At 43.7% G+C, this 24,967-nt stretch overlaps 1 protein-coding gene across 2 annotated transcripts in view; it reads right to left on the bottom strand.

Annotated features, from left to right (window-relative positions):
- LOC115094362 (gamma-aminobutyric acid receptor subunit beta-4) overlaps nt 1-24,967 on the bottom strand; it is a 403,751-nt gene that overhangs the window by 300,597 nt on the left and 78,187 nt on the right. For both annotated transcript variants that reach the window (XM_029607336.1, XM_029607337.1), the window contains exon 3: nt 377-444. In XM_029607336.1, the coding sequence (XP_029463196.1) occupies nt 377-444 (68 nt within the window). The remainder of the gene's footprint in view (nt 1-376; nt 445-24,967) is intronic.

Below are 24,967 nucleotides of genomic sequence, written 5' to 3'. Positions count from 1 at the left end.
GAAACAGAATATCTATGAATGTTTAAAACTGTGGTTGTTATCTTCTGTGAAGGAGAATCATCTGAATTATTGATTGAATTCCCTTAGTTCTGGTCAACTGGAAAAATTCCATGTTAGTGAAATAACAGGGTTCAACTCAGAGCAACCCTAGTAACCTAAAAGAAAAACCAAGACAATCTCAGCCCCTGGCTAAAATTTTCAGTTAAGGAGAAGCAGCAAAATCAAAGTGTACATTAGAACAAAAGAATCATATAGTATTGCAGAATTTATCTACACAGAGGGAAATTACTAGCTTCTTACTTCTATACTTATTTTTCATATCAGATCATAGACCCCACTGATAATTTTCTGGATTTCATTTCTTTCATGGACTTACCATGTTGACCTCTGAAATTTGGTCAATGCTGGAGATATGAATGCTCATTCCCACTGTCACCGGAGGACCTGAAAAGATAGGAGAAAAAGTTATAAGTAAGGTATGGATGTGAGAAAAATTAGGTTTGCCAAATCTCAGAAAATACTTTACTCCATATATTGTTCTTATAAAGCAGCCTTCTGGCCCTAAAAATTAAGAGCATCCAAAGTAGTTTACTAAAGGTAAAAATATTGTCACAGTTTCCCCTACTATGCACTCCCCCTGTGCCAAGGCTCTGCTTGCTGCACAACCTTCCTTCCACCAGGGGTCCTCAGCGAGCCTTGCTCACAGCTCTGCCAGTTAGCTCCTCACTGATTGTATTATGCCTACGCCTCACACCTTCTTAACCCAGCCTGGTCAATGCCTCAATGCTTCTTCATTGTCTAAGTCTGCCCCCCCCCCCCTCCGGGGTGTATTCGTAGTGACCCTCCTGCTGCTGCTGTGGCAGAGGCAGCGTTGGAACAGCAATGGGGTTTCAGGTGGTATCAGAGGAGCCACAAATTGTAATTGCCCAGAGGGTGAAAGGATAGAAAAGGAATTCTCCTTCTTACCGGGTCTCCCAATATTAGGAATAGGGGTCCAGAACCCACCCAGCGAGTCTCCCAGGGGAAGAGAGAGAAGGCAGAACCCAAATAGAAAAAACCCCAAAATACTTGAATGTAAGCAGCTAAAAATTTTTACAAATTCTGAGCAGTGACTCATATTTATTTTCACAAGTTTAAACAGTGAGAAACAAGTAATGAAAATATAAATGTACTGTAAGTTTTCCACAGTTAACAGAACTTGGTTTTCTTTCAATTCCTCCTTAACAAGTACTTTAAATGAAGAGAACCATAAAACAATCAGATAAGTATGGTTTGAGTATTAAGTGCTATACTTTCAATATCAAGAATTTAGTAATTAATGCTACTATGAAGAAAGTGGATCTTTGTGCCCCAATTCTGTCTTGCAGGAGCAACAGGACACAATGAACACTCCAATTGCAGGTAAGTAGATAACCAGTGTTTGTGTTGTTTCTTTTCTGTGTTCTTTGACTCTGAATGTTTATTTAACCCTTTTTTCTTTCTCTGTCGCTTTCCAGTGAACTCTCCAGTCCCTGTGAATTTTGAGGCCTTTGTACTGCGTGTTCTTATGTCTCTGACACAATTACTTGTGACAGCTACTGCAGTGTTTCTGTACTCTCTTTCTTTGTGGTGTTGGAAAAAGTTTCAGTCTAGCGAGACTTTGTGGCACGTATACACTTGGCTGATTTTCTTTAGGATGAATCTTCCTACCCTCCGCCACTGATGGAGGGTGTGGCTTGCTGCAATGCTGCTCGTGGGTGTGGCTTCAGTGCCAGAGGGTCCTGGATGTTGCTCCCTGACTGTGATCCTTGTGCTGTATTGGGTACGTTGTCTCTGGAGCGGCCAGAAACCTATCTATACTCTTTAAATAACAAAATAGCAGGTTCCTCCACTGAACTAACCGCGTTAATCTTCCGGAGTGTTCCCCCAGTGTTTATTCATGGAAACTAAATAGGAACAGGCTAGCTGATTGTGGAAAACCAAAGATGATTAAATATCCTTATTCTAGTTAGCACAGAGGAATTAAATTCAGATGCTGGCTCGTGTATGGTGAAGATCATTTTCACACTTTCTTTCACTTTCCTCTCACACTATTTCCACAGTGCACTGAGTAAAGATTCAGGTGCTAATCAATAGGTAGTCACCACCAGTGGCTGTATATTTATATACGTCATCTGAGAAGGTGTCACCAGCACTATTATCTGTACTCCTGTGTACTCTGCCTATTTTCTCACCCCTGATACAGAGTAAAGACTCACAGTGTCAGACTGTTTCCACCTAAGATAAGTAACAAAATGGTTCCTCTCACTTTAGAAGCAGCTCTGTTGTTTGTCATCCCATTCTTTTCTGTTAGCTTTCTCAGTGGGTTCTGCTATAAGCTTTGCTATAAGCAAGCTGACAGTTTCATATATCCAGTCTGTCTCTCACTGCAGAACACCACTACAGTAAACTAGACCACAGTCACACATACTTCAAACAACCATGCTGGAGATGTGTGCCTTCCTCTCTGTGCTCCACTGTTATGTATTTCTGGGAGAACTGGCAGGTACCTTCTGCTCTTTCACTTAGACCGAGACTAACTGAAATCTCCAACTCACATCCAGGAAGATCAGTGCTCCCTTGATGACCTCAGCAAAAAATAGTTCTAAGAGGCATTTAGGTCCAGTTTTAATATACTTTTGATCTATGGACAATCCCCCCTCCTTGTATGAAGTTGTAGAAAAGAAAATTTGGGAATTTTGAGACATAGTTTGAGGCTGAGATGGAATCTGAATTTCTTTATCAGTGAGAAACTTATATGTATCAGTCCACTAGTCCCTTCACAAAAATTTCCCTCTAACACTGTAACACCATAATATATTTAAAACTTCCCACTCAGATTTTTACCTGGTTGTTTACTAAAGCCTATCATGATACACAATAAATCTCAATCAGCACCAGACTCCTCTAACAACAGGGGTGTGCATTCGTTTGCAACGTATTGGCAATCCGCAACGTATATGCCATATTCGTTGTATGCGTGGGAGTCATGAAACGTATGGCGAACCCCAACGAATACAACGTATCACTAACGAATAAACTCCCACCCTCCTGACCCCCCCAAGACTTGCCAAAAGTCCCTGGTGGTCCAGCGGGGGTCGTGGAGTGATCTCCTGCACTCAGGCCGTCGGCTGCCGGTATTCAAAATGGCACCGATAGCCTTTGCCCTTACTATGTCACAGGGGCTACCGGTACCATTGGTTGGCCCATGTCACATGGTAAGAGCACTGTGTACAGGTATCAGGGTTAGGGCACTGTGTGCAGGAAGATCACAACACTCCAGGTATCAGGGATAGGGCACTGTGTGCAGGAAGATCACAACACTCCAGGTATCAGGGTTAGGGCACTGTGTGCAAGAAGATCACAACACTCCAGGTATCAGGGTTAGGGCACTGTGTGCAGGAAGATCACAACACTCCAGGTATCAGGGATAGGGCACTGAGTGCAGGAAGATCACAACACCCCTGGTATCAGGGATAGGGCACTGTGTGCAGGAAGATCACAACACTCCAGGTATCAGGGATAGGGCACTGTGTGCAGGAAGATCACAACACTCCAGATATCAGGATAGGGCACTGCATCCAGGTATCAGGGATAGGGCACTGCCTGTAGGAAGATCACAACACCACTGGTATCAGGGATAGGGCACTGCCTGCAGGAAGATCACAACACTCCCGGTATCAGGGATATGGCACTGCATACAGGAAGATCACAACACTCCCGGTATCAGGAATAGGGCACAAGTTCTAGTCACATTGACTGATCACATTACTTTTTTTGTCAAGCTACCAACAGTTTCCATTTCCCATCCCCCCAACCATCACCTCAGTGGGAACCTTGGTAACATCAATAAATACGAGGGCAGCCAGCCAATAGGAATACGTATTCATTCCTAACTGACCTTTACTGACCTGGAAAGTGTCAAATTGTATCATTTTCTGTTAGTGCGCACTAACAATGGTTAGTGCGCACTAACTCCCGGTTAGTACGCACTAACATGATTTAACGATTTTTAACGATAAATCGTTAGAATTTCTATTGTATTGTGTTCTTTAATGATTTAAGACGATATTAAATGTTTCGGACAATAATTTTAATCGTTGAAAAACGATTCACATCCCTAATACATGGCACTTTGAGCAGTCTCAGAATGCACAGATTCAGGCTGGTAGAAATCTTTGCATAAACTCTTTTATTAATGACAAAAATAAACCAAAAAGCAGTTCTGCTATTCTCTGCAGTTCAGCAACAAACAGTCTCACAACTTACAGTTCAGTAGTGTTTTCTTTCTCTAGGCTTCCTTCTCTCCAGTGGGCCTCCTGTTCCCGTCTGGCCTGACTTGATATACTCCTTGCCGTGGGCCTCCACCCAGACCAGGATTCCCCTGTTGCCTGAAGCTTAAAGTGGACCGGGCCAGATCTCTGGATCCAATCCTTTAAGATATTCTTGAGATACTAGAATAAAACTGTCACACTCTATCCCATCCAAAACAATCTTAAAGTATTATCTTTAGAGTTATTTTTCTAGAGATAATACTTTAAGATTGTTTTGGATGGGATAGAGTGTGACAGTTTTATTCTAGTATCTCAAGTCAAGAATCTTCAGGTTATAATTAAACTGAATTCCTCAACATGTCTCTTAAACATCTGCACTACTAGTACACTGTTTACATTTATTTGCCATGGTATCGTAGACTTTGTTAACAACCTTGTCAACTTATCTCTCATTTCTGATAACTTACCAGATTCTTTGAATAGTGCAGCCATTCGCCCAATTTAAAAAAAAAAAATAAACAAAAAATCTTCTGCTGATCCTACTATTTTAACCAACTTCGGTTCCATCTCATCCTTGCAATTTCTTGTGAAAATAATTGTTAAAATTGTTTTGTGCCAATTATGAGAATTCTTAGATAACATTTTGCTGCATTACAGCATCATCAGTTTGGTTTCCGCAAATTCCATAGCACCGAGATTCTACTACTGTCTTGTCTTGATATAATATGATGAGGATTTGACACAGGAACAGATTGCATGCTTATATTATTTGACACATCTTCAGTGCTCGACTGAATCATGCTATCCTTCTTTTACGTCTTTCTGCTCTGGAGCTGTCTGGCCTGTTTTGGGCTGGTTTAAATCGTTTCTCTCTAATCATACACAACAAGTGAGAATAAATTCTGCAATCTCTGCCTGTTCCCATCAAAACAGATGTACCTCAAAGCTCTGTATTGTCAGCAGTGCTTTTTAATATACACCTGACACTTTTATGTCACCTGCATGGTAGCCTTGGGGTCCGCTACAAGTTATATACAAATGACATCCATTTCTATTTTCCATTAAAATCTTCTTGGGCTCTCGCTGTGCAAGTCGCTTTGCTCTGTTTATTTACCATTCAGAGTTGGTTGATGCACAATAAGCTATTCCTAAATGCTGACAAATCTGAAATAATCATTCTCTCATATTTTCATGCCAATAACCTTCCACCTGCTTTGATTTTCGATGGACATCATATTCAGATTTCAAATAAGATATGGAATCTTTGTGTAATTCTAGATCCTGTACTTTCCATGCGCTTTCATACCAAATCCGTTGTCCAGACATCATTTGAAAAGTTACATCTATTACGTCATTTAAAATCACTCCTTAATCCAGAAGCCTTCCACACAGTCCTTCAGTCTTTGGTATTAACAGGCCTCAATTATTTCAGTTCTCTTTACTCTGGTCTTCTTGCAAATTATTCAGAACCTGGCTGCCCAATTGCTCACTGGTATCTCAACACATGATCACATTACCTAAGGTCCTCAAGGCACTGCACTGGCTTCCAATTTATTGGTATGTCCAATATAAATTATCTATAATCATTTATAATTTACTCAATAATGTGACTTCCCTTGGATCATCTCCTCTTTTAAAAATTGATACCAGTCCATATGCTCTGGTCATCCAATTAGCTTTTAGATCCCGTATCCTAAAGTCACACACCTGGATGAGACTCGGGAAAGAGCCTTCTCTATTGCAAGCCTTGTTCTATGGAACTCTCTCTTTGACTGTTCATAACATTAAGGAAGCCAAAGCTTTTTAAAAGGATCTTAAAACTCATCTGTTTAAGGCTGCATTCAATCTTCCGGCCTAGGGTATTTTTATAAGGGCTCAAATTTCATCTGTATCTTGTATGAATCCTGAGCTAAGGCTGATGTTAGTTTATGAGTCTTTGGGGCTGATGCAATACAGTGCACTCAGCCAAGAGCACTGTATAACCCACAGTCGGACGCAGGATAAATAGGCGCTAATCGACCCCCTTAAGTAATAGGGGGATTAGCGCCTATTTAACATGCATTCCACACAGAGTGAATGAGGTAGCGCTCATGACATGCAAATGCACGTGAACGAGCCTATTACTCATTCACTCTGCATGCAAAAATGTGCGTCTCAGACTCACACTTATCGCTCAGCTATTAATGCCTGCCTGGAGCAGGCATTAATAGATGAGCACAGGTAAAAGAAGTACAGAAAAGCAGAAAAAACTTCTTTTCTGTACATCTTTTTTAAAGTAAAAAAAAATAAATAAAATAACTCGGCAGACAGCCGAGTTATGAAGATCGACACCGATAAACTCAGCGGCCGTTTTCATTACTGGCAGACGGGCAGGTTATGAAAACTGAGGCCGAGTTTACCGGCGTCGGTCTTCATAACCGGCAGCCGCAGCGAGTCGCATTAGCAAGGAGGCGCTAGGGTCGCGCAAGCGACCCTAGCGCCTCCTTCCTAGCGTGACCCTCTAATTTACATATTGCATGGTGCCCCCTTGTGGGAACCATGCGTGCATTAAGAAAGCGGGCACTGAAAAGTCAGCGCCCACTTTTCGCAAACATTATTGCATTTGTTATGTATTGGTTTTTTAAATTGTTACTGTTTTGTATATATGTAGTACTGTACTAGTATACTCCACTTCGAACCATGGAGGGAAGGGTAATACATATTTTAAATAAATAAAATACTATTGGAAAGGGTAAATAATAGTGATGTGATTCAGCCGAACCTTTAGGTTTGGCCTTTGTTATCGGCCCGCTGCAGGAAATTTCGTTTCTTCAGGCCGATTTTATTTCGGCTGTCCCCCGAACCGATACCCGAAACCCCACCCAACCCTTCCAATTTCATTAATTAGAACCGGGGTTGTAAAAAAAAAACCAAAACACAACCTTTCAAATTTAATTAATTGCAAACCCCCCACCCTCCCAACCCCCCCAAAACTTGCTAAAATTCCCTGGTGGTCCAGCAGGGGTCCTGGGAGTGATCTCCCACTCTCGGGCTCTTGGCTGCCAGTAATCAAAATGGTGCCAATTGACCTTTGCCCTTACCATGTGACAGGCTTTACCAGTTCCATTGGCTGGCCTCTGTCACATGATAGGAGCAATGGATGGCCAGCACCATTTCTAAAAATGGCATGGGCCATCCATTGCTCCTACCATGTGACAGGGGCCGACCAATGGCACCGATAGCCCCTGTCACATGGAAAGGGCAAAGGGCCATCGGTGCCATTTTGATTAGTGGCAGCCAACGGCCCGAGAGGGGGAAATCACTCCCGGGACCCTGCTGGACCACCAGGGACTTTCGGTAAGTCTTGGGGGGGGGGGGGGGTCGGGCAAGTCTTGGGGGGTCTGGAGGGGGGGGTGCAGTTAATTCAATTTGAAGGGTTGGGGTGGGTTTGGTTTTTTTTTTTAATGTGCCCTTTCTTTCCCCCTCAAAGAAAAAACGATAAGAAAATCACACGAAATTCCATGGGTTTACTTATCATTTTGTCGCCCCCCCCCTGAAACATGATGAAATAGGAAATACCGTCTCTATTTCCAAATGCACATCCCTAGTAAATAACCATTCCCTATTTACCCATTCCACCCCACTCATGATTTTGAAGACTTCTGTCATATCTCATCTCAGCCATCACTTCTCCAAGCTGAATGTCCCTTACCAATTTAGCCTTTCCTCATAGGAGAACTGTTCCAACCCCCTTTTTTATTTTTGTCGCTGTTCTCTGTACCTTTTCTAGTTCCGCCATATCTTTTATAAGATGGGGCAACCAGAAATGTACACAATACGCAAGGGGCAATTACAGGATTGATTGATATAAAAGAATTATGATATTCTCTGTTGTATTTGCCTTTCCCTCGTTCCTAATAATACCTATCATTGAATTTGTTTTTTTGACCTCTGCAGAGCACTGGGCTGAAGATTTCAAAGTATTGTCCACAATGACTCCAAGATCCTTTTCCTAACATGCAATTCAGCACTATGTACCTATAGTGAAAAAATACTTTCTCCAATTTGTTTTGAATGTGCTAGCTATTAGTGTCATAGATTGTCCCCTAGTCCTTGTATTACTTGAAAGGGGAGTGTGCATTAGTGCACAAAAGGGTAAATAACCATTCCTTGTTTACCTTTTCTACCCAACTCAAGATTTTATAGACCTTTGTCTCCTCTCAGCCATCTCTTTTGCTGGCTGAAGAGCTCAAACTTGTTTGGTCTGTTCTCATAAAGTAGCCATTCCAACCCTTTTATCATTTTAGTCATCCTTCTCTGTACCTTTTCTAATTCCGCTATATCTTTTTTGAGGTGCGTTGACCAGAACTGCATTCAATACTCAGTCTCATCACACAGAGGCATTAAGATATCATCAATTTTATTTTGAATACCTTTCCTAATAATACCTAACTGGTCGATTCTTAAAGTGTTACTCATGCAAAATTGCCCACATACATGCACATGTGGGCCTCGTGCAAGCAATGCAGATTTTAAAAAGCCGCAAAATACGTGTGCATGTACCCGTGCATGCGTGAGGATTAAGGGGGTGGAAAAGAGGCAGGACATGGGAGGGGAATGGGCTTTCTGGAATGGGGCCAATATTTATGTACATACCTCCATATTTTAAAAGCAAGAACCTCAGTGTGTCTACACTAGATATCCATGTAACTTTACTGCTGCTCCTGATGAGACTTTTTTTTTGGTCTCCCACCTTTCCGTTCCAGCCCTATTTAAATCCATCACCCACCTTGTTTTGTATGCGCCAGCTCGCTGCTGGCGCGCCAGGCCCCAACACAGGCCGCTGTGTCAGGGCACTCGGCCATGCCCCTGGACCGCCCCGAACCACGGCCACGCCCCCAGACCGCCCATTTTTCGAAGTCCCGGGACATACGCGCATCCTGGGGCTTGCGCACGCCGCCAAGCCTATGCAAAATGGACTCGGCACACGCAGGGGTAGGTTTTCGGGGGTTACACGCAAATCTTACGCGCATAACCCTTTGAAAATCTACCCCATAGTGAATACTAGGGATGTGCAGAGGGATGCCATATGTTGCATCCGGGATTCGGATTCTTCAGGGGGCAGATACGTTGCATTCAGCCGTATGGCGCCCCGATATTTTGTTACGTTGATTCCTATTCATTTCCCCGTTAAAATTAAATTAACTTCAACCTCCCACCCTCCTGACCCCGCCAAGACTTACCAAAACTCCCTGGTGGTCCAGCGGGGGGTCCAGGAGCCATCCCCTGCACTCACACCCTTGGTGCCGGTTTCAAAATGGCGCCGATAGCCTTTGACCTACTATGTCACAGGGGCTATCGGTGCCATTGGTCAGCCCCTGTCACATGGCCATCGGCGCCATCTTGTGCTCCTACCATGTGATAGGGGCTAACCAATGGCACCGGTAGCCCCTGTGACATATTAAGGGCAAAGGCTATTGGCACCATTTTGATTACTGGCAGCTGATGGCCCGAGTGCAGGAGATCACTCCTGGACCCCCCCCTGGACCACCAGGGACTTTTGGCAAGTCTTGGGGGACCCTCCTGACCCCCACAAGACTTGCCAAATCTGATGAATTTCGTTACAACTATCAATCATCTAATCGACGACAGGGACACCGTTTTTTCGATATCGAGGCTCAACATGGCTGGACATAGAGAATCGTCCACAAACACGCTCACAGAGTACCAGACCTCCATAGTGGTTAATCTGACATCCACATCTCTTACACCTACACAATTATCTGTTCTAGAAAAAGGATTGTCTTTTGTGCCATTTTATTTCTATGACCCTTTTCAATCAATTAAAAAAAATTTAAATTAAAAAGCAGAATGAAAATACAAACAAAAAGCACACTTTGAAATCTTTGTATGCTAATGCCAGAAGTCTAAGAAGTAAGATGGGAGAATTAGAATGTATAGCAGTGAATGGAGACATAGACTTAATTGGCATCTCAGAGACATGGTGGAAGGAAGATAACCAATGGGATAGTGCTATACCGAGGTACATATTATATTGCAATGACAGAGAGGAGCATCCTACCCTTAATTTCAAAATTAATAGAAAAAACCATACAAAAACAATTAGCAGAACACTTAGAGGGCAATAATATTCTATACCCATCACAACATGGCTTCCGCAAAATCTTCAGCACTGAAACACTACTTCTTGCACTAACAGACAACATCATGAGAGAGTTTGACAGCAGTAAACAGTACATTTTAATAATGCTTGACCTATCAGCGGCATTCGACACAGTAAACCATGACATACTACTAAATAGATTAGAAGAAATAGGATTAAGCAACAAAACACTCAAGTGGTTTAAATCATACCTAAACGACAGATACTTCCAAGTACAAATCAAAGACGTAATGTCAGAGAAAATAAACCTTCAAACAGGAGTTCCGTGGGAATCTGCCCTATCTGCCACACTATTCAACATATACATGCTGCCTTTATGTCACCTGCTAGCTGGGTTAGGAATTTCGCACTATATCTAAGCCGACGATATTCAGTTAATACTCCCAATTGATGACACAATTGAGAAAACACTAAACTTAGCCAACATGTACCTAGATATAATAAAACAACTTCTAAACCAAATGGAACTAGTCATCAATATACAGAAAATTGATTTCTTACACCTAGAACGAAAAAACATAGCGATCATTCAGAACCCAATTACACTCATTAACAACCAAAAAATACAACTAGCTGAGAAAGTACGAAACCTGGGAGTGATAATCGGTTCAGAACTAAATATGAAACAACACATATCTCAAAAAGTAAGAGAGGGTTACGCCAAACTTATGACTCTTAGAAGACTAAAACCACTATTAACGCCTACCAACTTCTGCTCAATATTACAAGCCTTAATTTTTTCCAGTACTGACTACTGTAATGCCCTCCTACTGGGCCTACCATACACCACAATAAGACCACTACAGATACTACAAAACACAGCCATAAGAATTTTAACTGGTAAAAATAAAAGAGAACATATCACCGAAACTTTAATAGAACTACACTGGTTACCCATTGAACAAAGAATACAATACAAGACTTTATGCACCATACATAAATTAATACATGATGAAAAAGCAGAACACAGCCCTCTGCGTACATACCCCCCACAGAAACCTGAGATCAGTGAACAAAGCACTGCTAACTATTCCCTCAGTTAAGATGGCCAGACTAACTCAAGTAAAGGATAGGGCCCTATCCCTAGCTGGACCCCTAATATGGAACAATATGCCTTAAGAAATCAGATTGCAAAAAAACATCAAAACCTTCAGAAAAAGTTTAAAAACATGGCTATTTAAGCAAGCATACCACAAAGAGAATTGAGAGGAGAACCCAGGGAAATGTTGGCAGTGGTCAGTCAAACTCCCACACACACACCTTTTTTTCTTAATGCGTGTGTTTCTCATTTTTATATTCTAATTCTTTCTTTTTATTTTTAAACAACAAAGAACTAGAGTTAAGTAGTACTTTATCTTATAACTGAGACAAAGAAAACTGGACATGACTTATAACACCCACCAAATAATATTTATTATGAAACTATGTTACAGTATTTTGATGGCACCTATTTAATTGTTAGAATTCTAGACACTTTATACAACATATAGTTATGTGCCCGATTGTGAATTGTTGTGATGGAACCCGCTTAACGATGGTATAGAAAAAATGTTTAAATAAAATAAATAAATAAATCCGGGAGGCGGTGTGGTGGTGCTTTATGTCCGGGATGGCATAGAGGATAAACATCCTGCACAAGACTAAATGCACAATCAAATCTTTATGGGTAGAAATCTCTTGTGTGTTGGAAAAGAACAGGGGCAGATTGCTCTATCGGGGGATTGAGCATCCCCCGGTGGGCCGCTCTAGTCACGTGGTCTGCCGAGCGCAGCTGTGACAGAGCCGTGCTCGGCAGACCACGAAGTATCTCCTAGACCGGCCTGGGCAGCGAATCCCTGGGCCAGTCTTCATCGGGAATCTGCCCCTGGGAAGAGTATAGTGATAGGAGTCAGTATACTACCGTCCACCCGGCCAAGATGGTGAGATGGAAAGTGAAATGCTAAGAGGGAAACTAACCAAATTGGTAGTGCAGTAATAATGGGAGATTTCAATTACCCCAATATTGACTGGGTAAATGTATAATCTGAACATGCTAGAGAGATAAAGTTCCTGGATGGAATTAATGACAGTTTTATGGAGCAGTTGGTTCAGGAACTGACAAGAGAGGGAGCAATTTTAGATGTAATACTCAGTGGAGCACAGGATTTGGTGAGAAAGGTAACGGTGGTGGTGCCGCTTGGCAATAGTGATCATAATATGATCAAATTTGAATTAATGAGTGGAAGGGGGACAGTAAGCAAATCCACGGCTCTAGTGCTAAACTTTCAAAAGGGAAACTTTGATAAAATGAGAAAAATTGTTAGAAAAAAACTGAAAGGAGCAGCTACAAAGGTAAAAAGTGTGCAAGAGGCGAGGACATTGTTAAGGTTTTCATGGGTAATGATTCAGATGGACTGAACTAAATCACGGTGAACCTAGAAGATGTGGTAGGCCTGATTGACAAACTGAAGAGTAGTAAATCACCTGGACTGGATGGTATACACCCCAGAGTTCTGAAGGATCTAAAAAATGAAATTTCAGATTTATTAGTAAAAATTCGTAATCTATCATTAAAATCATCCATTGTAACACCAATATTTAAAAAGAGCTCCAGGGGCAATCCTGGAAACTACAGACCAGTTAGCCTGACTTCAGTGCCAGGAAAAATAGTGGAAAGTGTTCTAAATATCAAAATCACAGAACATATAGAAATATATGGTTTAATGGAACAAAGTCAGAATGGCTTTACCCAAGGCAATTCTTGCCTCATAAATCTGCTTCACTTTTTTTGAAGGGGTTAATAAACATGTAGATAAAGGCGAACCAGTAGATGTAGTGTATTTGGATGTACAGAAGGCATTTGACAAAGTTCCTCATGAGAGGCTTCCAGAAAAAGTAAAAAGTCATGGGACAGGTGGCGATGTCCTTCCATGGATTACGAGCTGGTTAAAAGACAGGAAACAAAGAGTAGGATTAAATGGACAATTTTTTCAGAGGAGGGGAGTGGGCAGTGGAGTGCTTCAGGGATCTGAACTGGGACCCGTGCTTTTCAATATATTTATAAATGATCTGGAAAGGAATATGACGAGTGAGGTAATCAAATTTGCAGATGATTCAAAATTATTCAGAGTAGTTAAATCACAAGCGGATTGTGATAAATTGCAGGAAGACCTTGTGAGACTGGAACATTGGGCATCCAAATGGCAGATGAAGGTGATGCGTATAGGGAAAAATAACCCATGCTATAGTTACATAATGTTAAGTTTCAAATTAGGAGCTACCTCCTAGGAAAGAGATCTAGACGTCACATTGGATAATATATTCAAATCATCTGTTCAGTGTGCTGCGGCAGTCAAAAAAGCAAACAGAATGTTGGAAATTATTAGAAAAGGAATGGTGAATAAAACGGAAAATGTCATAATGCCTCTGTATTGCTCCATGGTGAGGCCGCACCTTGAATACTGTGTACAATTTTGGTCGCCACATCTCAAAAAAAGATATAATTGCGATGGAGATGGTACAGAGAAGGGCGACTAAAATGATAAAAGGGGTGGAAAGACTAAAGAGGTTAGGACTGTTCAGCTTGGAGAAGAGAAGGCTGAGAGGGAATATGATTGAGGTGTTTAAAATCATGAGAGGTCTAGAATGGGTAAATGTGAATTGGTTATTTACTCTTTTGGATAATAGAAGGACTAAGGGCACTCCATGAAGTTAGCAAGTAGCACAATTAAAACTAATCGGAGAAAGTTGTTTTCACTCAACGCACATTTAAACTCTGGAATTTATTGCCAGGGGATGTGGTTAGTGCAGTTAGGGCAGATCCTAATAGAAGCACGCGGGCGTACTTTTGTTTGTGCAACCCTGCTCAAACAAAATAACCCAACCCCCAGCCCTATCTAAACCTCCCCTACCTTTATTATAAAAGTTACGCCTGCCCGTATCTTACGCGCGTACCCCTTTGAAAATCTGCCCCTTAGTGTAGCTGGGTTGAAAAAAGAATAAGTTCTTGGAGAAGTCCATTACCTGCTATTAATTAAGTTGACTCAGGGGCAGATTTTCAAAGGGGTATGTGCGTAAGATCCGCACGTAACCCTGAAAAGCTGCCCCTTCCATCCCCCGCGCGCGCCAAGCCCATGTTGCATAGGCTCGGTGGCGCGCGCAAGCCCCAGGACGCACATAAGTCCCGGGGCTTTCCTGAGGGGTGTGTCGGGGGGCGTGTCGCGGCTGGCTGTCATCAGGGGGTATTCCGGGGGTGGGGCCGCGGGCATGGTTCTGGCCCAGGGGCGTTCTGGGGGAGTGGATGCGGCCTCCGGACCGTAACATGGTGCGCCAGCGCGCACAAGTTACGCCTGCCTTGGGCAGGCATAACTTTTGAAATAAAGGTAGGGGGGGAATTAGTTAGGGCCGGGGGGTGGGTTAGTTAGGGGAAGGAAAGGGAAGGTGGGGAGCACGGGAAAGAAAGTTCGCTCCGAGGCCGCTCCGATTTCGGAGCGGCCTCGGAGGGAACTGAGGCAGGCTGCTCAGCTCGGCGCGCGCAGGCTGCCAATTTTGCGCAGCCTTTCACGCGCCGACCCTGGTTCGCATAGCAGCGTGTATCTTTTAAAATCTGGCGTACTTTGGTTTGCGACGGTTGCACGAACAAAAGTATGCGCGCGCGTACTTTTTAAAAATCTGCCCCTTAGAGAATAGCCATTGCTATTAGAGATGTGCAGTGTTGAAAGGATTCAGTTCAGGCTTTTTTTACGGCCTGCTGCAGGAAATTTTGTTTTTCCTGCGGTTCAAGCTTTTTTTTTTTCGGGGACCATGATTTTTGTTGAAATTGTCTAATTCGGGAAAAACGAATGCACATCCCTAATTGCTATTACTGGTATTAGAAGCATGGGATCTACTTAATGTTTTGGTTACTTGCGAGGTACTTGTAACCTGGATTGGCCACTGTTGGAAACAGGATGCTGGGCTTGATGGACCCTTGGTCTGACCCAGCATGGCATGTTCTTATGTTCTTGTATAATTTGGATTATTCCTTGTGCTGGTCCACATTTCAAACAGGTAGTGCAATGTAAACTTATCTAAGGGCAGTTTAGCGGAATCCTCAATAATTATAGATGGCAGGGGGGTCACATATTTTCAGATTCATTGCTGAAATTTTTTCTTCTATGTCCATCTGTACATTATGCATTTTTTCCCAAAAAGAAACAGGCAAGATTATCACTAGCCAACATGATCAATACATTCTTCCCTCTCACTGAAGACTTTCCCCACAACTTGTTCACAATGGTGAACAGTTCCCCGGAAATATTCTCAGCAGCCTCAATAGTCCCCCATAATAATTTGCTTTTACATTCAAGATCTCAGCATATTATTAGCTGTAACCTAGTACTAGTTGTTTTTTTCTACTGACAAGATCATGTAGCTTTACTCACTGCCACTTAAATCATTTTACCATCCTCTCTGAACGCTTAAATCCTCTGTTAAACAGGGGATAGCACAGATTGCACATTTAGACATTAGCTTCCAGGGTGCAAATGCAACAAATACCTAAGTTACTTCCATTATGCCAATGGTTTGCAAAATTTCATCTGAGCCATCTGACACTGCAAGAACTCGGTTGGACAGTGACTAAAAACATTTTAACCCATGTTAATCTGCATGGACCTTACACACTTCCCATATTTACATGGTCTGGGACAATAGAAAACACAAAAGCCATGATGAAACAATTGCACCATGAGATTTCACAAGTGCCCAGCAGTCGCAGCCCACTCTCCATGTTCATATTATCAGAACAAAACAACAAATTAAAGTGGAGTCGAGAGCATTGACTCATTTTGTTTTGAGGAAATATTAATATATGGGGGTGGGGGTGGGGGTGGGGGAGAACAAGGGGGAGATAGAGAAGGTGTTTCCCAAATACGGATTTGTAAATTTTGCAACACATTTATTGGTTAGAATCCTGCTGTTTTCGCATTTTTGAGGAGCTATTTGTCACATTACACATTATACATTACTGAAGCCTTTACAGATCCACTATTAGCAGATGACAGGCAGCTGCCAGGGGTAAGAAACTGGTATAGCATGGCAAACCCTTTTTATCTCTCTCTCCAGGTCATTTGTGTAATGGTTATAGATAATCATTAAATCAAGAAAATCATTAGCAACTGCAAAAAAATATATGAACCCCAAATTAAATTATATTTTAATTACATGGTACTACAAGCAGTAAAGTATCATTAAGGATTTCTCGTTATGGGGTAGTCTGTTGACGAGACCCTCCGCATGAACGACAACATTTCCTTTAATGAGATATTAATAACGCAAAGCATAAAAACAATAATAGCTATAATTGGAATCTCCTATGCAGATCACCTTAAAGAAGCAGTGTGTTCATGCTGTTCTCTGCATAGGGCTGGGTGTTTGGGGGTTTTTTTTATTGTCATAGTTGAAGGTCTCTTCTGTCCTCTTATGTAAATAAGAATGTAAAGCAATGAAAGCAGATTTGAACAAATTAGGCAACACTCAGGCTTTTTACATACAGCATGTGGCTACTGACATAAAAGATGTGGCTGAAGCTCCTGTACAATGGGAGGTTCCAGCCAAGTTATGATAGCAAAATCTCTGCTGAAATGATGGAAAGTCAAACATCCACCACTAGCTATGCACTGCTAAATCACAAACAGCAAAAGCTGAAGTGGGGTACACACACACTTGTATGCACACAAATCCCAGACAATTTTATGACAAACCATTTACAGAAATCTGTTTTATGCATGTAAATGGCTTTAAAATGGTGACAAACTTAGAAAATCAATAACACAGTGATGCAAGGTATAAAAACATAACTATTAGACCCATTTGGATTGTCAACACAGTTTTGTTTTTTTTAATTCTCCTTTCCTTGTTTTCTAAGATTTGAATGAGTAATGGATCTTTTCATGTCAGCATTTGCCTACCGCTGGATTGATTCTTGTTTTGATGCCATCAGGGCATCATATTGAGATTTTAGAGATAACTGGTTTCGATACTGCATCACATCACAATAGGAAGAAGAAAACTGAGTATATAAGAAAGGGGAGAAAGAGAGCAAGAATGCCTGAATGTAATCTGCTTTGGAGTATCTGAAAGGCGGAATAATAATACATTTATAAATAAATAAATAAAGAGGAGCCTGTTCCATGACTTAGCAGTGATATGAATAGGAACAAACAAGCACATCTCAGAAGGCAGTTTGCTTAAATATATTTATAAAAGTAGAAAGAAGGTGATAAAATGAAAAGATTATAGGCTGATATCGGTCACAAAATTGTTGAAATCAATAGTGAAGGAGGTAGCCATCTCAGTGAATATAGAATGATAACAGGAACTAGGGATGTGAATCGTTTTCCATATCGTCTTAACGATAGAAATCGTGTGGCAGGGCAAGAAAATCGTCTTAGTCACGATTTTTTACTTAAAAAATCGTTAAAAATCGTTTTTTCCGATTAGTGCGCACTAACGGGAGTTAGTGCGCACTAACTGGGAGTTAGTGCGCACTAACTGGGAGTTAGTGCGCACTAACTGAAAACGATACAATTTGACACTTTTCAGGTCAGTTAAGGTCAGTTTAGGAATGAATATGTATTCCTATTGGCTGCCCTCTTATTTATTCATGTTACCAAGTTTCCTACTGACAGTATATGGGGGATGGGAAATGGAAACAGTTGGTAGCTTGACAAAACAAGTAATGTGATCAGTCAATGTGACTAGAACTTGTGCCCTAACCCTGATACCAGGGGTATTGTGATCTTCCTGCACACAGTGCCCTATCCCTATTAATACCAGGAGTGTTGTGATCTTCCTGCACACAGTGCCCTATCCCTAATACCAGGGGTGTTGTGATCTTCCTGCACACAGTGCCCTATTCCTGATACCGGGGGTGTTGTGATCTTCTTGCACACATCCCGATATCAGGGATAGGGCACTGCATGCAGGAAGATCACAACACTCCTGGTATTAATAGGGATAGGGCACTGCATGCAGGAAGATCACAACACTCCTGGTATTAATAGGGATAGGGCACTGCATGCAGGAAGATCACAACACCCCTGGTATCAGGGATAGGGCACTGTGTGCAGGAAGATCACAATACCCCGGAGGAGTGAGGGTCAGGCAGCTCCCCCCTGTCTGTGAAGCCAGCCTCTCACTAGTAATGCAGGGAGGGAGCTGTCTCAGACCTCACCATCCTCCCCCCCCCTTACCCACACACCATTCACTAGCTGGGACATGGGGGAAGTCAGGAGTGAGGGTCAGGCAGCTCCCCCCTGTCTGTGAAGCCAGCCTCTCACTAGTAATGCAGGGAGGGAGCTGTCTCAGACTTCACCATCCACCCCCCCCCCCTCACCCACACACCATTCACTAGCTGGGACATGGGGGAAGTCAGGAGTGAGGGACAGGCAGCTCCCCCCTGTCTGTGAAGCCAGCCTCTCACTAGTAATGCAGGGAGGGAGCTGTCTCAGACTTCACCATCCTCCCCCCCCCCCCCCTCACCCACACACCATTCACTAGCTGGGACATGGGGGAAGTCAGGAGTGAGGGTCAGGCAGCTCCCCCCTGTCTGTGAAGCCAGCCTCTCACTAGTAATGCAGGGAGGGAGCTGTCTCAGACTTCACCATCCTCCCCCCCCCCCTCACCCACACACCATTCACTAGCTGGGACATGGGGGAAGTCAGGAGTGAGGGTCAGGCAGCTCCCCCCTGTCTGTGAAGCCAGCCTCTCACTAGTAATGCAGGGAGGGAGCTGTCTCAGACTTCACCATCCTCCCCCCCCCCCCTCACCCACACACCATTCACTAGCTGGGACATGGGGGAAGTCAGGAGTGAGGGTCAGGCAGCTCCCCCCTGTCTGTGAAGCCAGCCTCTCACTAGTAATGCAGGGAGGGAGCTGTCTCAGACTTCACCATCCTCCCCCCCCCCTCACCCACACACCATTCACTAGCTGGGACATGGGGGAAGTCAGGAGTGAGGGTCAGGCAGCTCCCCCCTGTCTGTGAAGCCAGCCTCTCACTAGTAATGCAGGGAGGGAGCTGTCTCAGACTTCACCATCCTCCCCCCCCCCCCCCTCACCCCACACACCATTCACTAGCTGGGACATGGGGGAAGTCAGGAGTGAGGGTCAGGCAGCTCCCCCCTGTCTGTGAAGCCAGCCTCTCACTAGTAATGCAGGGAGGGAGCTGTCTCAGACTTCACCATCCTCCTCCCCCCCCCCCCCTCACCCACACACCATTCACTAGCTGGGACATGGGGGAAGTCAGGAGTGAGGGTCAGGCAGCTCCCCCCTGTCTGTGAAGCCAGCCTCTCACTAGTAATGCAGGGAGGGAGCTGTCTCAGACTGGTATCAGGGTTAGGGCACTGTGTGCAGGAAGATCACAACACTCCTGGTATTAATAGGGATAGGGCACTGTAAGAGATGACTGTAGTAGATTGAATAAAGATCTGATGTTTCTGCTCTCCTCACACCAAACAAAAACAACACACAAGCAGAGAAGCCCTTCTTACAAAGCTGAGCTAGTGAGTTAAGTAGGAGGAAAAGTAAACATACTGGTGCCAGTGTGGCTACTTAAAAAATACACTTACCAACAATCAATTACATATATTTGAACTGTGTACAGTTCCAGCCAGGACCACCTTTCTAAAATGCACAGTGATTGGCAAATTCAACATGCACTAGCATTTCAGGTGCCTGCTAACAAAAATAATAAACAAACAAGTTCTAGTCACGTGAGTGCTGATCATTACATTACTTTTTTTGTCAAGCTTCCAACTGTTTCCATTTCACATCCCCCCAACCATATTGGTAACATCAATAGATAAGAGCACAGCCAGCCAATAGGAATACATACATACATATTCATTCCTAAGTGACCTTTACTGACCTGGGAAGTGTGAACACTTTGTTTCATTTTCTGTTTGTGTTCGTTAGTTTCCAGTTCCATTTCCCATCCCCCCAACCATCACCTCAGTGGTAACCTTGGTAACATCAATAGATAAGAGGGCAGCCAGCCAATAGGAACACATATTCATTCCTAACTGACCTTCAGTGACCTGGAAAGTGTTTATTTGTATCATTTTCAGTTAGTGCGCACTAAATCGAGTTAGTGCGCACTAACGGGGAGTTAGTGCGCACTAACTCGAGTTAGTGCGCACTAACACGATTTAACGATTTTTAACGATAAATCGTTAGAATTTCTATTGTATCGTGTTCTATAACGATTTAAGACGATATAAACATTATCGGACGATAATTTTAATCGTTGAAAAACGATTCACATCCCTAACAGGAACTCAGTATGGATTGAAGGCAAATTGATTCTGCCATGCTAGTTTGGTAATTGTCGTTTATAAACTTACAAATAGACTTAGACAATAGAAATGTTATTATTCTAGACTTGGACTTCACTAATCCTTTGACTTTATGCCTCATGGGTAACTTATTCCAGCAGGGTGGCTAAATATGCACATAGATTGATAATTGGTTTGAAGAATGTCACTCATTGGACGGATTTAACACTGGTTAGCAAGGTCAGTACTGGGTTCATTGCTATGCATTAAATGTATAAATATACACCACAATCATGCCATGTCTGCATGTGATTCAAAAATAAGTTGAATGTCTAATAATGATGAAAGCGTGACAACAGTACAAGCTGGCGTGGAGAGACTGGCAGCATGAGCAAGTTAATAACAAAAATAACTTCAAAAATCTTAGTAAATGGGCACAGGTATTCTGTTTAGCAGCTGGAAGATAAGGAGTTCAGTAGTGGTGGTACTGGAAAAAATATAGGTGTCATTGTGGGCAACCAACTACCAATGTCATCTCAATATCAAACTAGCAGCAATTAAAGCATCAACTGCAGTCAACTGCAACATATAAACGACAAACACATTCATTGCATAAACAAGGAATCCTGTGTTTTACAGTTCTATAAAGTCCTTATGAGGCCATGCCTGGAGCATGCTTTATAGTTTTGGTCACCATACATTAAAATACCTATAGCAGGACTGGAAACAATTCAGTGAGTAATAACTAAGTTAATTAGGAGAATGGAACAATTGCCTCGAGGCAGCTAGAAATGTTTACTTAGCAAATACTGAAATTAAGGGGTAGATGTACTAAAGTCAAATAATTTTGTGAAATTACTATGAACAAGTTCCCCAAATTATCATTCAGCAAAGCATGCCAATATCATGTTCTGAGCAAAGTTAATGATCTATAAAACTAGATGGTAACTTTCAAACCGGCGTGCGGGCACACATTTGCGCGTGTGCGTTGGCCCGCGCCCAGGGACGGAACTATTTTATAACTTGCGCGTGCACATGTGTGCATGTTATAAAATAGCCTGGCTGCACACGTGCGCGTGGGCGAGCGCATGCGTGCGCAAATCCCGCTTCTACCACATAAGTTGGGGGATTTTAAAAGGGCATGCGCCCATACCATTCCCAGTTCACCAGTTCATCAACCAGTTCACCCAGTTAACAGCTACGTCCTACAACACCACCCCCCCCCCCCCCCGTTTGATAGCCTACATGCTCCCCAGTTACCCCAGACCCTTTAAACCCCTCAGAAATGGCTCAATCCTTTTATTTTATAATAGCAGAAGTAAAGTTACCCAGCAGGGGACCTCGGTGTATACCGGGGCATGTAAGTATTTACCCACATATCTCTTGGCCAGGCCCCAAAATGCCCATGCCCAACCCAGCCCAGACCTCTCCTCCCTTTGGAAACATTTGAGATGTGTGCGCCACAGCATTTACACACATTCACGGGCGCTTTTCAAAATACAGTCAGTGTGCGCGAGCCCGACTTCTTCACGCATCCCCTAATTTCAGCGCGTACCACGCTTTCTTAAATGTACCTTTCATTGTGCAGCTTTTTTAGTGTGTTACCAGGTGTTATCCGAGTTACTGCATGGAAGTAGAGCAGGAGGTTGCAAGCCAGGGTCAAATTCCACTTCTCCTACTAATGCTTCTTGTGACCTTGGGCATGTCGCTTCATTCTTTATTGCCTCAGGTACCAGCAGGAAGCCCAACTTTGAAAATGGACCAAAGTGCATCACGGAGGTCATTTTAAAAGGAGTTATGTGTTTAATGTTGTCATACAATTGTAGCAATTTTAAAAAGCCATTTACACACGTACAGTGCGCTATCCTATGGACAATTCAATGGCATATATTGTAGCAGTCTTCAAATGCCCACTTACATGGGTAAAGTGTATTTACATGCGTAAAATGTAATTTTAAACATATAAATGCTTTTTAAAATCAGGCTTCATTTGTGTGCAGAAGGGATTCTGTGGAGATTTATTCAAGTCATATCCAAATAGGTTTTAAAATATGCATATTTGCACCCTAAAAATATATGTTACTCGTGTATATGCATAAAAGTATGCACGCACATTTTGCTTTTATATATGCATGTACATTTGCATGGCTACTGTTTCCAGTTTCTCTAGGGCAGGCACATTAGCAAAATGGCAGCTCTCACTCGGTAAGCTAACTTCATGTGTGGCACATAAGGAGACTAACCTTTTATGTGATAGAGCATTAGGGCAAGCTCTTCCCCAGCCATTGGGTATGGAGGAATGAGAGGGCAGCTTTGAAGAAGGACCTCTTACCACCAAGCAGCCCAGTGCTGTATGGTAAGTACCTAGATGCACAAGTAGGGAAAGGTGGGCATTGCTGTAAAGCTAACTGGGCAATTTGAAGCCTTTTCCATTCAATATGCTGTAGTGCATAAAAGAGTGGGGAAAATGTCAGCAGGGTTAGGGGGCCACAATGGCACATATTGCCAGGCAGCTGAGCTAGATGCAGGAGCACTAGAGAGGGGAAGAAGAAGATTTTAGGCAAGCATCTCCCAACTCTATGACCTACCAAATGTACTGATGTGGGATGTATGCAAAGGGTTCCTAAGGGTAGAGCTTACCTCAAGAATGCAAAGCTAGGTCAAGGCACACAACATCCATAGATGCCTACAAGGCCAGGAAAGTACCATACCAAGAGGGGGTGATGGGCAAGTGGCAGCCAAGGAAAGTGCAAGAATGTGTTGCGGTACTGGCCGCGAGCACCGCGACCAGACCCTTACCTCCGTGCTCCTGGACTGTCTCCTGCTTCCGGAGGCCTCGTTTGCGCCCTGTTTGGCGGCGTCCCCGCGGGGTCGTGCTGCCGGGAAGCTTCCTATGGACGCCCTGCTTCTAGGTGTGCGTGCGCGCCACTTGGACGCTTTTCTAGGCCGTTTCCTGCCAGTGGTGACTCTGCCCAGTTCCTGACGTCAGACGCTGCAGCCTTGATAAGCCGGCTGTGGACACTCAGTCTTTGCCTTGCAACGGGCTTACCTCCTGGTTCCCTGTTGCTTCGTGCCCTGGAGTGAGTTGCCTTGCTACTCCCTCCATTCCTGCTTGCCTGCTACAGTGCCTGCTTGGTTCCTGCTTGCCTGCTACAGTGCCTGCTTGGTTCCTGTCTGCCTGCTACAGTTCCTGTCTGGTTCCAGTACCCGGTCTTGCTACAGTTCCTATTGGGTTCCAGTACCCGGTCTTGCTACAGTTCCTGCCTGGTTCCAGTACCTGAGTCCTGCTACAGTTTCTGCCTGGTTCCAGAACCCGAGCCTGCTACAGTACTTATCTGCTGTTCTAGTCTGGTTCCAGTTCTCAGTCCTCATCAACAACCCACCTAAGTCCCAGCGGTCGGGCCCCTACGGGCTTCTCCCGGGGGAGGCTTCTGCTTCCAAGGGTGAAGCCACCTAAGTCCTAGCGGTTGGGCTCCTACGGCCTCCTCCCGGGGGAGTACCAGCTTCCAGGGTGAAGAGCACCTCTACATCCTGCCTGAACATCTGCCTCCCGGCCTGCCACATACTAGAGACATTGTCCACCTTTCCCAGTCTCTTGCAGGTCGGCCTAAGGGTCCACTAAACTGAGACTCCATAACAGATTGCAAGGCCATGGACTCGGCAGATGCGCCTGTACCCTTGGATCTGCCAGGGTTGGCCCAGCAGCTACAGTATCAACAACAGTACCTCGAGGTCCTTACTGGTTCGGTAGGGGAGTTATCAGCCCGATTGGATGCTAGGGCCTCGTCTGCCCCAGAACCAGTACCCGAGGGTCAAGATTCTTCAGTGACTCAGCTGCCGGCACCCTCTCATTATGCTGGTGATTTAAGGACCTGCCGCGGCTTTCTGAACCAATGTTTTATACAATTCTCTCTGTTGCCCCGGCAGTTCCCCTCGGATGCGGTGAAAGTGGCGTATATCCTGTCCCTGCTTGATGGGAAAGCCTTAATATGGGCTTCCCCCCTTTGGGAAAATGATGATTCCTCACTAACAAACTTACAACAGTTCATCTCGAACTTTCGACAGGCCTTTGATGAGCCCGCCCGAGTAGCCTCGGCTACCTCTGATCTGCTGCAACTCCGTCAAGGGACTCGCTCCTTGGCACATTATGCTATGGAGTTCTGGACTTTAGCCCAAGAAGTAGGTTGGCAGGATGGTAGTCTTAAGGCCATCTTCTTGGA

This window comes from Rhinatrema bivittatum, chromosome 6 (assembly GCF_901001135.1).
Source record: "Rhinatrema bivittatum chromosome 6, aRhiBiv1.1, whole genome shotgun sequence".
Lineage (NCBI taxonomy): Eukaryota > Metazoa > Chordata > Amphibia > Gymnophiona > Rhinatrematidae > Rhinatrema > Rhinatrema bivittatum.
Note: the sequence above shows the minus strand (reverse complement) of the source record. Positions and strands in the feature narration are given on the sequence as shown.